Source organism: Sphaeramia orbicularis, chromosome 11, assembly GCF_902148855.1.
Source record: "Sphaeramia orbicularis chromosome 11, fSphaOr1.1, whole genome shotgun sequence".
In the NCBI taxonomy this organism is placed as follows: domain Eukaryota; kingdom Metazoa; phylum Chordata; class Actinopteri; order Kurtiformes; family Apogonidae; genus Sphaeramia; species Sphaeramia orbicularis.
In genome coordinates, this window is record NC_043967.1 from 52,983,463 (window position 1) to 52,996,743 (window position 13,281).

The 13,281-nt window shown below is 38.7% G+C and overlaps 1 protein-coding gene across 2 annotated transcripts in view; it reads right to left on the reverse strand.

Moving 5' to 3' along the window:
• Window positions 1-1,641: 1,641 nt before the first annotated feature.
• Window positions 1,642-13,281, reverse strand: part of rfx5 (regulatory factor X, 5) — a 28,355-nt gene continuing 16,715 nt past the window's right edge. The window contains exons 8-11 of one of the 2 annotated variants that reach the window (XM_030147323.1): window positions 11,079-11,277; window positions 9,538-9,620; window positions 9,329-9,436; window positions 1,642-8,805 (exon numbers count right to left, since the gene is read on the reverse strand). In XM_030147323.1, coding sequence (XP_030003183.1) covers window positions 7,678-8,805; window positions 9,329-9,436; window positions 9,538-9,620; window positions 11,079-11,277 — 1,518 coding nt within the window. In that variant the 3' untranslated portion in view covers window positions 1,642-7,677. Of the gene's footprint in view, window positions 8,806-9,310; window positions 9,437-9,537; window positions 9,621-11,078; window positions 11,278-13,281 lie in introns of both variants that reach the window. The other variant, XM_030147322.1, reaches the window with a different exon arrangement.

Sequence of the window (13,281 nt, forward strand, 5' to 3'; positions counted from 1 at the left end):
TTAGTTTAATCTGGCACAGCTTTCATCCACCTGTTGAACCGTCACGGTCCCGTTATCGTGACTTTCCGTTCTTTCCCTCATCACAACATGTTCCCATTTCCCTTTAAATGTCCTTTTCAGGGTTTGTTGGTGTTTGGTTCCTTCAGGTACCTCCGTGTTGTTCCCAGTTCGCCCAGTTTGAGCCGGGTAGGTTGGAGGAAAACAACCTCCGCTTTCATTCCGTTACATTTACAACAAGAATCCGAAATCAACATTTGACCCTGATGTTGGCGACGTTAACAGACGGAAGGAAAACAGACAATTTCAAAATGTGTTGTTTATGCTGAATTATGTCAGTTCCAATCCACACGAGAAAATGAAACAGTCAACACATGGAAAATAATTCTACAAGTGCAAACGCTACAACTTAATCTTCAAAGATTTTCTCAAAAGTCCAATGTTTACATTATTTTTATATACATTAATGTTTACATTATTCTAACGATGGAAGAATTTCCGATGTGGAGTTGTTTGTTTTATTTGAACTGAAGGTGGATCTGTCTCCATCTGATCTTTAACCTTCCAGTATCCAGGTGAGCATATTATGGACACTTTACACTTCATGTTATTAAAGATCATATTATTTTTCACTATTTGTTTTTGGTCAGAATTCAAAAGTTGATCATTTTTTGCAAGATTTTTGAAATTCTGATCCATCCACTAAAATCAACACATTATAAACAAAATTAAGTTAAATTATTACATTAACACCCTTCTGTCAAGTGAGTACAAAACACCTATTTTAGCATTTAACAAAAGATAATAAAGCATATTAACCAATGTTGCTGTTAATCAGACACGTCAGGCTGAAAAAACGAAAAAAAAAAAAAAAAACTAATCCAATTTTTACATAGGAGATTGAAACAAAAAAGTTATTTGCATCCAAAAAATGTTTTTTTTTTCTTACATTACAAACATGGGATTCAAAGGGTTAAAAATATTACAATTATTAAGTATTTGGTATTTATTACTTACGACTCAAGTTGATAAAATACAAAAAGAAAGTCAAAAACTTTAAAACAAATTGTATGAAAAATATTTTGAAATTACAACGGCGCTACGCAGATTATGTGCCGGAGGGTCAAATAAGGGTTATATAAGCAATATTTAACTGTTGAGTTTTCTTTATCTTTCTCTAAAACAATGATAAACAAATTGAAACAATGCAAAAACACCTCTGGTAGAATCTGTAACACAATGGGACTTTTTAGGGCAAATGAATATGAGAGGATCAACAGTTATTAAAGGTGTTAGAACCACTTCTGCCTTTAGTCATGGGTGAAATTACATGTTTTATAGAGTTAAAAATGAAGATATCATGATTTTTCAACATTTCTACTGCACTAATACTAGTGACAGCATTAATGCCATGTTAGTGTGTATTATTAATATTATAGCCTTAGATTTTATTATAAATGTGAAACAAATGGGCATAAATGGGCAAACCAGGTTTTTGGTGGAGGTGGTCTAAAAACAGATAATGTCTGTAGTTGTCGTTTCACCAAAGACATAAAAAAACCCAAGTAGAAACATTTTCACTGTTGTTTCCGTTATGAAGATGAATTTTTTTAACACGTTACATCTGAGACTTGAAGAGCTGACCATAACCTCATGTGAAGAAAACTGCGATTATTTGATGACGCTTGTAATTTTAAAACCTTCATGTAATGTGAAACATGTGTTTGTAAAATATTTTCCATGCGACTGAACTTCTTGACGTGTGTGTGGATCAAAACACATTAAATCCGATTTTTCGTCTCATTATTCTGAGTCTGTTTTCTCTCCGTATTTAAATATTTTTCGTTTATTTTGCTGTCAATGTCATTCGCAGAGTCAAATGCTGCTTCCATCTCCTCCAGTTACTGCACTTTGAATCCGTATTTCCCTCTTTTTATTATTATTTTACTGCTGAACCATCCACTGATTCCGAACTACAACTTTTTTAAATTTTTGACCAGATTTTTGCGATTAAAAAATAAAGCCGACACCGTTCGGTCGGATTAATCGAGTGCAAGCAAAAAGCAGAACGTTACATCACTCATAAATACTTGTCATTATATTTTCTCAATGCATATAACAATAAATCCATAACATACAAGGACTTTTTTTCTATTTTAACTTGTTAAACAGTGCAACTTGTTCCAGTTCTGTGTGAAAAACAGCTGAGGCTCCAGGGTTAAAGGGACACAACATGTTCTAGCTGAGGCGACATTAAACCTCCCAACCTTATTCGCATCATTAGCGACATTTTAAGTTGAATAAATTTAGCGCTGAAGCAGAACGGATGAGTATTTGTGCCATTTAACAGTCGGATATTTTCCATGTCGTCCCTTTAACTGACCTGAAGCTCTCTTTGTCGCAGGACGGAGGGAAACTCAACGCACACTCACACCCGATTCACACCTGGATTCAACAAACGATTTTTACAAATCTCTACACGATGGAGGCCCTGGGCGGAGCCTGCGCTTTGTAGCACCAACGAAGAAGAAAGAGACGCCCTCGCGAAGCAGAGGGAGGCCGTTTGGCAGAAAGAAACATAACGGCGACGTGACGTTTTCATGACGAAACTCTGGAAGCCACAAAGAAACCAAAGAAGAAGAAGACAACGGAAAAAGAGGAAGTGAAGTTATCTTGTACAGCTCTGGAAAAAATTAAGCTTTCAATTAGACGTACAACCTCACAAATCATAAAAATGTTAGAATTATGAGGAAAAAAACATCTTGTAACAATGAAAAAAATGCAGGTATGAAAAATGATGTAATGAGTACAAAAAAAATCTAAAAAGGTGAAAACCATGAAAGAAGATGCCGTAAAAGTAGGAAAATTGTGTTATGAAGAAGAGAAAAGATGCCGTAAGTATGAAAAAATGTACACTTATGAAAAATATTTCATAACTGAATTATGAGGAAAAAAAATCAACTTAATGAGAAAAGAAGTCGCATTTATGAGAAAATACTAGTCAGAATTATAAGAAACATGTCCATTAATTATGAAAAAAATCAAAAATACTGAGAAAAGATTTAGCAATTTTGATAAAACAATGTTGTCATTTTAAAGAAATTTCAACCAAGCTCTGAGTCATTTCAACAGAAAATCCACTGAATCAGATTTTTACACAGAAATCCTGATGTAAAACACAAGCTAAAACCCAATAAAATAAACGTTATTTATTATTTGTAGTCAAATGATTTAGTTGAAATCTCTTTGAATCCATTCAACATGGCTGTTTTTATTGGAATTCCTCTATTTTATTTCACTGTTTTTATGCTTTTTTCAGTACTTATCATGTTTCATGACAGATTTACAACAGTGAAGTCCATTAAAATTAGATAACATCTTGTAATTTTCAGATAAAGTTATATTTTTACTAATATAATGTGCTTCTGTACAAACTTCCAGACTTTAAATAAATAGTTAATAATAATTATATAAATAGTGAATTTCCCCTTTATTTGTATAAATGCATTACATTTCTAGATTCAGGTTTTTTTAAACTGGATTTAAGGTCAATATTTTCTAGAATAAACACAAATTTTCCAGAGCTGAAATAAAAACTGTTTGGCCACTATTTTTTAAACCAATGTCTGGTTTCCTTCCACCTTTGAGTCGTGTTTTTTCTGGCGATGACGACCAAAAATAGAGAAACCTGTCGAACACATAACGTCACGCCGCCGTTCCAGACGAGTTAGTGCAAAAGACGCATGGACAAACACAACGACAGGACGTCACGAGGAAACACGAGTCAACACTTGAGCGCAACTAAAGCTCATTCCTTCCCTCGTTTCCACAGTTCGTACAGTTCGCGGCTGTTCGACGATACGTACATGGCAGGTAACTTTGTGCTTTGCTCTTTGTGCCTGAGCTCATGACTTTTCTCAAACTGTAAACGAATGAACCTCGAACTTCACCGTCATTGGACAACGCAGATCATCTTTTCTTCAGGTTTGGTTCGACATGGATGAAGCAGAAGTTTGAGAAAAGTTCTGTCTGTTTTCAGAAGCTGAGGATGAAAGCGGATCAGATTTAACATGGTTGGACTTTTTTCAAATCTTCTGTGCTGCTGTTTTTATTTATTTAAATGCACAATCATATTTCCTGCTTATTATTATTACTATTATGTGAATTTATCTACAACACCATATTAGGGCCAATATAGGTTAAAAAAATGTGAACAAAACTATGATATGTGCGAAAAAACATGATTAAAATCTGAAATACACGAAAAAATTTGGTAAATAAGAAATTGTGGGAGAATTCTAAAATTTAAACCAATATATTTACAAGAAGACTTGATTCATTTACTGAAATTAAGTCATCTATTTGCAAGGGAAAAAAATCATAGATTATCTGAAATTGCAATTAAAATTGATACTCAGACTGGTGTCTTAGATTTACATACAAAATAATTTACAACAAAAACCCAAATATTCTGAGAATATAAAATCCTGAGTTTAAATTTATAAATGATATACATTTTCCTGTTTGTTTTTGTGAGTTTTTCTTCCCTGTCTCCTTCAGTTGTTAGTGTGTTGTTTTGTTTTTAACCTACACTGACACTAAAACGCCATCATTTGCATCAGAGCTTTAGAAAAAACACAGAGCAGGACTCATTTCTGACAACTTTTTCTGTGATTTCTGTCCAGGATCCATTAACATTATCCAACAGGAATTATTATCACATTAATTCAACTGATTTCACAGAACATTTCATTACTTAGCTTCATTTTAAAAGGCTTTAATTAAAAACATTCCTATGTTTTATGATTGTTTTACTGAAACTTCTGAGCTTCTCAAAACAACATTTAGAGTTTGGTTTAAGTTCTAAAACCTGAAAACATGTAAATGAGATATTAGATTAAATTGGATTCAATGCTTTTTAAGCAGCTTCATGAGCTTCTGTGGAACTAAGGATCTTTGGTTACATAAAGAGTGCAAAAAAAATAGCCATTTTGAGTTGACGGGACGAGAATAATCTGTTTTTTTCTCTAAAAGTCTTCTCTTAAGTAGTTTTGGGGATCAGTTTGTGTATGTTCTTGATCCTCAGCCCGACTGATCACAGACAGAAAAAAAAAAATTGAATCATCCTTTAATAAATTATTTAATGACCAAATTCAATGAAAACTCATGAGGCGAGTGTGTTTTCTCAACGGCCTGATAGTTTACCTGCACAGATGAGTGTACTTCAATGAACACGTGTTGTTTTCTGTGTTTTTGGGTGGTGGGTTTTCTTCCTCTTTCGCTCTCTTCCGTTCGTACAAACACACAGAACAGTTAAGTCTACCTATTGACCAACACTGGTAAAAACACAATGAACCAAAGCTGTTCAGAACAGAGGGGAGCAGGGCCGAGCGCACATTCACCTTCAGTCCAGCGCCTTTGTTCGACGGACCTTTTGTCGAGTCTTACCGTGTTTTTATTGCCGTTCGCTGTCGGACAGACCAGACGTGCAGACCAACACGCATTCTGATGACGTGAACTGAAGGTGAATCGTGGCCGAGCTCTGTTCGAGGTCACTGTTTCGCACGAAGAGCCTTTACAAGACTCTGACCCGTAGTACCAACAGAACCACCTACCGAGGCCCGACCCAGAACTTGACGCACCTCCTCCGTCGTCTTCTGTCTTCAAGCTCGACCAATGAAACCGAGGAGCAGGAGGAGGAGGCGTGGCTTCAGGCCTCGTCACATGCAGTTAAAGTCTGTTTACATTAAGTGCAATGGAACCAATGGAAGGATGGAAGGGATCGGCTTCATTTATCCTCCTCGATCGGCTTTTTTTCTGCTTCACCGATCTGGGATTTCCACCAGTGGGGGCGAAAGAAGGGGAAGTGGTTGTTGATTTAAAAAAAAAAAAAAAAAAAAGATGTGGAGGACAGAGCACTGTGGAAGTGAGTTTAGCATCCGGTTCCCTCATGTCGAAGTTGGTGGGTTTTTGGTTCTGACGTAACGTCTGTGGCTAAAAAACACATTCATGTTTCATTGTACAACATAAAATCCACAAATAAACCCAGACTGATGGAGTTTGAAGCTAATACGCGCCTTAAAATCTGATGTTTATATATATTCTACACATAACCTATACTCCAGTACATCACCCGACACTGAGCCTATTTACATCCACACTGATACTCCGATCATTAACCAATATCTGGAGTTATCAGACCATAAAAATGATCATGTAAACAGTATAATATGATATGCTTTATCATATTAATCTGATTATGAGAAATCAGATGAATGCACCTGGATTTCTCCTCAATATTCCGATTTCTTCCTGCACATATACAGGTTAATCTGATTTCTTTAGTTCTTTTACATCTGCACATGTGTAAAAACAGCTACAATCGTAGAAAATAGAAGTTACATAATCAAACGTGAGCGGAAGAGGACATGAAATTTGAGTTTACCGTCATCATTATATACATTCTCCGAAAGAAATCCAATAATGGACTGGAGCGTCTAAACCAGGGTTTTCAATTATCGCATTACTTAAGTGACTGTAAAAGGGTCCGATATGATTATTACAATTATCCGTTTACACCCCGTTATCGGATTTTTATGGTTGTGTAAACAGGCTCAATGGCAACAGGTCATTTTGGTGGTGTTTTTAATGGTAGAGATTATTTAGACCATTCATCCTGCATTTGGGATTGTGTCGTTGCTGCATTCAATCAAATTTTAATGTCAACAGCAAAGCATCGACAAGCTAAAGAGCTTTATGGGTCATTATGGTTGTCATTTGATCATTTTGAGCCATTCCTAGTTATTTTAGGTTGTTACAAGTTGTTCTGAGTTGTAATTTAATCATCGTGGATCTTTGTGAGTAATTTTTGGTCCTTTTGGGTCGTTATGTGTCATATTGGTTCTTACTGACTGGTTCATTCTAGGCTGTTTTTGGAGCTGTTCCAATGCTACAGGTTGTTTTGGGTTGTTTCTGGTCGTTCTTCCACTGTCCGGACATGTTTTTACAGGAAACATAAAACAAATAGCACTCTACTGTTTCATGGTGATGTTAAATAGGTGTTTTCCAACAGGTTTCTGAATTCCAGACCTTGTTGAGGACATTAAACACTGATCCCTAAAGAGTAGATGAGATTGTGTTCATCAGTTCCTTCTATCAATGCCATCATATTTTTCCCACATTTCTGCATTATTTGGGTGCTCAGCGGTGGAGGCATGGTCACTGTCATGTAGTTCATTTACAGCTTTTGGTAGATTTCCCTTTAAAAAGATCCTGAAAGAGGGTTAATTTGTGGAGATTATCTTGTAGAATAAAGATGTAATGGTGTGTAAGATGGAGAATGAATCTGTAATGTTTAGTTTTGTTTACGGTGTGTAGACTGGTTTTAAGTTATTCTACTTTTGTAATGTTCTTATTAACTTATTAAAACCCAAATTTTTTCCCATTTTCCCAGAAGTCAGTAAATGTATGAGGTCTGATCTGACCTGTTAGTCCCTCATTACTAAACTTCTTGATGTATCATAAACTTTTGACACAGTTTATTTTCTTCTTGATCCTAAATCTGATGGAGAAAACCCACAGTCCTGTTGTTTTTATTTGAGGGAACCGGAGCGACGCTAACCTCAGGGTTTAACTTTAAAAACACGTCATCCTGCAGCACTCGTACAGACGGGGGCGGGGCTAGTGTTCCTCCCTGTCACCTGACTCCACCTCCTCCTCCTCCTCAGTTTTCACCACAACAGAGATGGTGGGAGCAGACGCAGAAGACGAAGAGGAGGAGGGAGGTGGAGGCGGGTTGACGTGAACCTCAACCGGCGTCAGCGTTATCTCCACCTCTCCTCGCTCCTGGTGCAGCGTGGGTAGAGGGAGGACCGAGGTCGGAGCAGGAGGAAGAGGAGGGTGGAGCTGTGCTACAGATGCGGTGCTGGTGCTGTTGCTCGGTGGTCTCGGGGCTTTCTGGATCACCTCCACCATCGGGGTCCGACCTGAAGCCGCCAGCTCCCAGCCCGGCGTCCCTGGACTCTGGAACAGCAGCAGTGGGCGTCCGTGGTGGTCCGCCTCCAGTGTGCCACCTGGCTGGCACTGCACCATCACCCCCCGGTGCTCCACCAGCCGGGAGCCCGGGTCCGACACGCCCGGGAGCTGGCTCAGCACCAGACCAGGTCCGGGCTGGTCCTGAATCACCAGCTCCAGAACCTGCTGTGAGGCTGAGGAGGACGAAGACGAGGAAGAGGAGGAGGCCTTTTGGATGACGCCGCCTGTCACTGAGGTGATGATGGGGGTATGGGTGGGAGGGGGCGGTGGCTGAGGCTGAGGAGGAGGGGGTGGGGCATCTTCAGGTCGAGGTTTTCGTGGTCGGCCTCTTTTCCGTTTCACCGGTGGAGCGTTGGTGGCTGAACTGCATGCTGATGTCACCAACTCCAGGGGGCGCTTGGTGGCATTTCCTCGTGCCTTCTGAACAACAGACGTGGGTGCCGCTACTGCATGCTGCTGCTGAGAGGGCGGGGCCTGGGGCGGAGGAGGTGGAGCAACTTTCTCCCTCTCATACGACAGACAGCCCTGAGGGAGGATCATCACTGGGACAGGCCCGCCCTGTTGCTGAGGCAGCGTTGCCATGGCAATGACCTTCACACCGCCCCCGCTAGCAGCAGCAGCTGCTGCTGGGCCTCCGGGTCCAGAAGCCCCTCCCACACCCGAGGCATCTTTAGGGGCCAATGAAGGTGGAGAAGAGCGGACTGACAACTGGGTCTTATCAGGGATGGAGCTCCGAGGGAGGATTGTGGGTAGTTTTTTCATGAAGGCTTCCACCTGCAGCACATAATGTCAGCCTTATTTCTTGAGGTTTAATAGTTAATACTTTCATTAATATGTAAATAAACGAAATGATTTAAAAGGTCAGTTTGGATTCTTAAAGTGGGATTGTATGATGAGTCCATGTTAAACATTATGATGAAACATGATCATGACAAATCTCTTCATATTTACAATTACTGCAAAAAACAAAATGTCAAATCACTATGTTTTGAAGAACAAAGACTCATTTTTGTTCCTGAGTGAATGTTGAAGAAATCTGATGGTTATCAGTGGTTTTAACTGTTCCGTATGGCTCAAACATAACAAACACCTTTAAGTATATTTACTGTGGTTATTTAGTGTTCCTTAACAGGATCCGACAATGTTCCACAGACTCCCACAGGACGTCCATGGCCCCTGGGAAGAGTCATCTTACTTCCTGACAGCCTTGTCCTTCTTACAACCACACTTTAAAAAACCCACACTGGCCCTTTGAAGAGGTGAGTTCAGGTGTAGATACCTGCAGGCGGCGACCTACCGCAGGACGCAGGGAGGAGGACGAGGGGGGTGGAGCATCCAGGGAGGAGGCTTTGGCTGCTCGGTCTCCAGATGAAGCCTTTAACGAAGACGAATCTCCGTGATCCTTCTGAACACAGACAGGAAGCAGTGAGCGACAGGTTGGTGTCATGTGATCAGCACTGCAATAATATGAGTGATGTAATCAGTCATATAGTGGCGTGTGATCACCTTCTGATCGGCGGCTGCATCACTGTCAGATTTAGAGATGGCTGGTGTTTTCTTTATGACCTTGTAGGGTTTAGCTGGACCTCCTGAAGCACAAAGACACAACCAGACATCTGCTCAGTTCTTACGATCCAATATTCACACAATGTTTTACAAAGTTATCAGAGTAAATTTACATTAAATTTCATTATGATATTGGCATGGCCTTCTCTACTGTGGGCGATAAACTTCCTCTTATCTTATTTTATTTCTGATGTGGAATGTGTCATCTTTAGCAGGAAATCGTAACTGATGACAATAATTAATTCTGTGACCTCACTGTTCATATCTGTTTATATGATAAAAAAAAATATCCAATGTCCCTGTATGTCAGCATCATGTTCTATTAAGAATCAATACCTAGTTGAATTTATGAGGTTGTCAGGTTCTGTTCTATGTTAGTTGTTCTGTACTTGTACTGTTCTGTCTTGATGCAGATCAATCTCCAATAGAAGTGGGCAGTACTTTCACTGGAGGAGAACTCAACTCATTCAATCAAAGTATGACTTATATCGGTGATCAAAAGTAACTATATTGATAGTATAAACCATCAAAATATGGACCATTATAAGTAAAGGCTAATTGTTAATATTTCAAAAATTAAAAAATCTAAATTTCTCAAAATTGTGAACAAACTTTGTTGGCATTGTCCCAAAGAAGCTACAGAAAAAACTTTAAATGAATCCAACCAGTAGTTTCATCGAAGAAAATGTTTGAAGAAAAAACAAATTAATACTTTTGAGACTTATGAAGGTATAAAGTTATTATGGGATGTTATTATTTTTGCTAAGTTGTCATTTGTTGAGCCACGGTTCAGACTAAACTATGACAGCCCTGACCTTGTTTGTTGGATTCAAACAGATCTTTAGTTCAGTTACTGACAACACAAACTACAGAAAACAGAAGTGATTTGTGGTTTTACTGTGGCTGTTTTCAGTTTAAAAACATAGTTAAGCTAACAGAGCTTAGCAAACAGAGCTATAATGCAGACTATTGGTTGACGCAGCATGTGAGGGTTATAAGACACAGTGTTATTTTAACCGACTGTCAAAATAAATGACAAGGAATTTTAGTTTGTCGAAGAAAACTTGATGATACCATAATACAGAAGTGTGGAAACTATGAGCTTTATACTTTATTCTGTGACTAGTGATTTCAGTCCTAAGTGTGTTCTGGTACCAGACTGCCCCCTGCTGGTAATTATGGAACAGCAACACTACGTAGAACCACACGGTATACCTCATCCTTAGTAAGGTTTTGGAGTCTGGTCCTCTGGGTCAGTTTGATATTTAATCATCACTTTTGTGTTTGTGTCTGCATTAAAACATGCCAGGGTAACTGTCAGAGTGTTTGGTCACCACTGAGCAGAGGCCAGATTCAGCTGTGACTTCATGAACAAAGTGAGCACATCTGGACACTTTTTCATTTATTGGTTTTTGTAGATTCTTAAAAGTAAAAACCTGCCATTTGCAACTGACAAACCTCCAGTGCAAACTCTCACCGACCTGCAAGTGCTGCGGAGCTGACAAGTTCAGCCTGGCTGCAACGGGGGTTGACGATGTGCTCCTGGATCAGGTAACGTGCGATCTCCACCACCGTGTCGAACGAGCGCTTCAGGATCTTCTGCGCCCAATCACAGATCAGCTCACACGCCGCCTCCGTCACTTCCTGTTTGTAGGTCTGGACCAGCTCAGTCAATTCAGCCTGAAGACGAAGATGAAAAAGAGAGAAGAAGGTTAACAGTGTCTGTGTATGTTGGTGAGAACCTGTGGTCAGTCTTCACAGCTTTACATCTGTGTTTGAGAGTTTATTTTATGGTTAGACATTCAGTTTCTAAAGCAGATGGAAACTTTAAAACTGTCCTTTTTAAGGCTGCAAGGTCATCAATACAGTCAAGTTGATCAAACATTATTGATCCACTGTGATTAAGCAGAAAATAAATCACAGGAGCACATTATTTTCGAGATAATTACATGAAAAGATTCTAAATGAACACTATATATGACCACTGATCACTATAGCAGAGTTTATTAAATAGCATTCGTATGGAAATGACCACATCCCAGGTTTTGTGGTTCAGGTAAGTGCTTTATTCCGTTTTTCAGTGCATTTCTAGTCAAATGCTGCCCCTCTATTGATTATAGGGGAATTTTTTCTTATCTTAATCAATACTGTCATTGAGATCTATTTAATCTGTTACAAATTTATTACTGAACTGCTCCTTCTTATGCATCTTATGACCGACTGCAACATAGGGCTGGGCCGATAAAATGCCATTTATTGCTATCGTGATAACTGTTATCGTAATCAAAATAAATAATTTGAAAAATGTGAGCTGGTGAGAAACTACTGACTTCATTTAATTTTGTTGGATAAGAACTATGACTGCATTCACTTAACATTAAACCATAATAAACAAAATGTACAAAGTACTGGGTACATCACAATAATCAGTTTTTCAACTTTAAATATATGTAGTTTAGTAGTGCATTGTAATTACAGATGCTGACTGATCTGAAAGTGTTAGTCAACATTTTCTCCATTTATCTACTACAACTTTGAGCTGATTTTTCACGTTGAATGACAATGTCATGAAGGTTCTGATGTGTTGACCTGCACAGATAAAACCATGACGTTAATCATAAATGAGAATCTGAGCTGAACCGAGAAATCAGACTCTACTTAGTGAGTTTTATTACAGCAGATTTCAGCAGAAGCAGTGAGATAAAGCCCCACCCCTTCTGAACCTTCACCCCAGTCACCTGTTACGAAGCAGGAAATGGTGTGTGTTCGTAATTAAAGTTGGACAAACAGACGATCAGATTCTGATTCCTCTTCAGAAAAAGGAACAAAAAGTGGAAAATCAGATGCTGCTGCTTGAACCTGAATGTGAGTTTACAACATGAGTGAATTGTAGATTGTGCTACAATCATGAGGTGACGTGTTTTCATCAGATTTTGTGCAAATACTGTTGGGTTGGATTCTGTTGGGTTTCTGTAAATTGACTTAGAGTCTGGTTTTGACCAACTCTATATATAAAATGTCAAGAGATTACTTTTTTTTGTGATCTGGCGCTATATAAATAAAATTTGATTGATTGAGTGATTTAATTGGTTTTCCCCTGTAAGTCGCTTTGGAAAAAAGCGTCTGCCAAATGCGTAAACATAAACATAAACATAAATACTCTTTGAGCTTCTTTGAGACGTGCTGTTATTGATCTTTTAGGAAATAGCCTGATTTTGTAGATTTTGGAAAACATTTCCAGTCATTTATCATCTCCACTTGTCAGTTTAGGTCTAAATTTTGTGTCTGCATGTAGATCTAATACAATGCTGAGTTTTTACTCAGTTTGGTAAAGTAAAAATCTGATTTTTGGTCACATACAGTATATTGCCAAAAGTACTGGGACACCTCTTCAAATCACTGATTAAAGATGTTCTTTTCTATGGCCACAGGTGAATAAAACCAATCACCTAAACAGAGCATGCATGCAGAGGGATTCTATAAACATTAATGAAAGAATGAGTCGACTCTCAGGAGCTCAGTGATTTCAAGCATTGAATAGGACACCAGTGCATTCATGAAATTTCTTCACTACTAAACATTCCACAGTCAACTGTTAGAGGTTTTATAACAAAGTGGAAGCAATTCAGAAGTCAGCCATGAAGTCATCAGCCATGTAACATCACAGAGCTGGGTCGACGCATG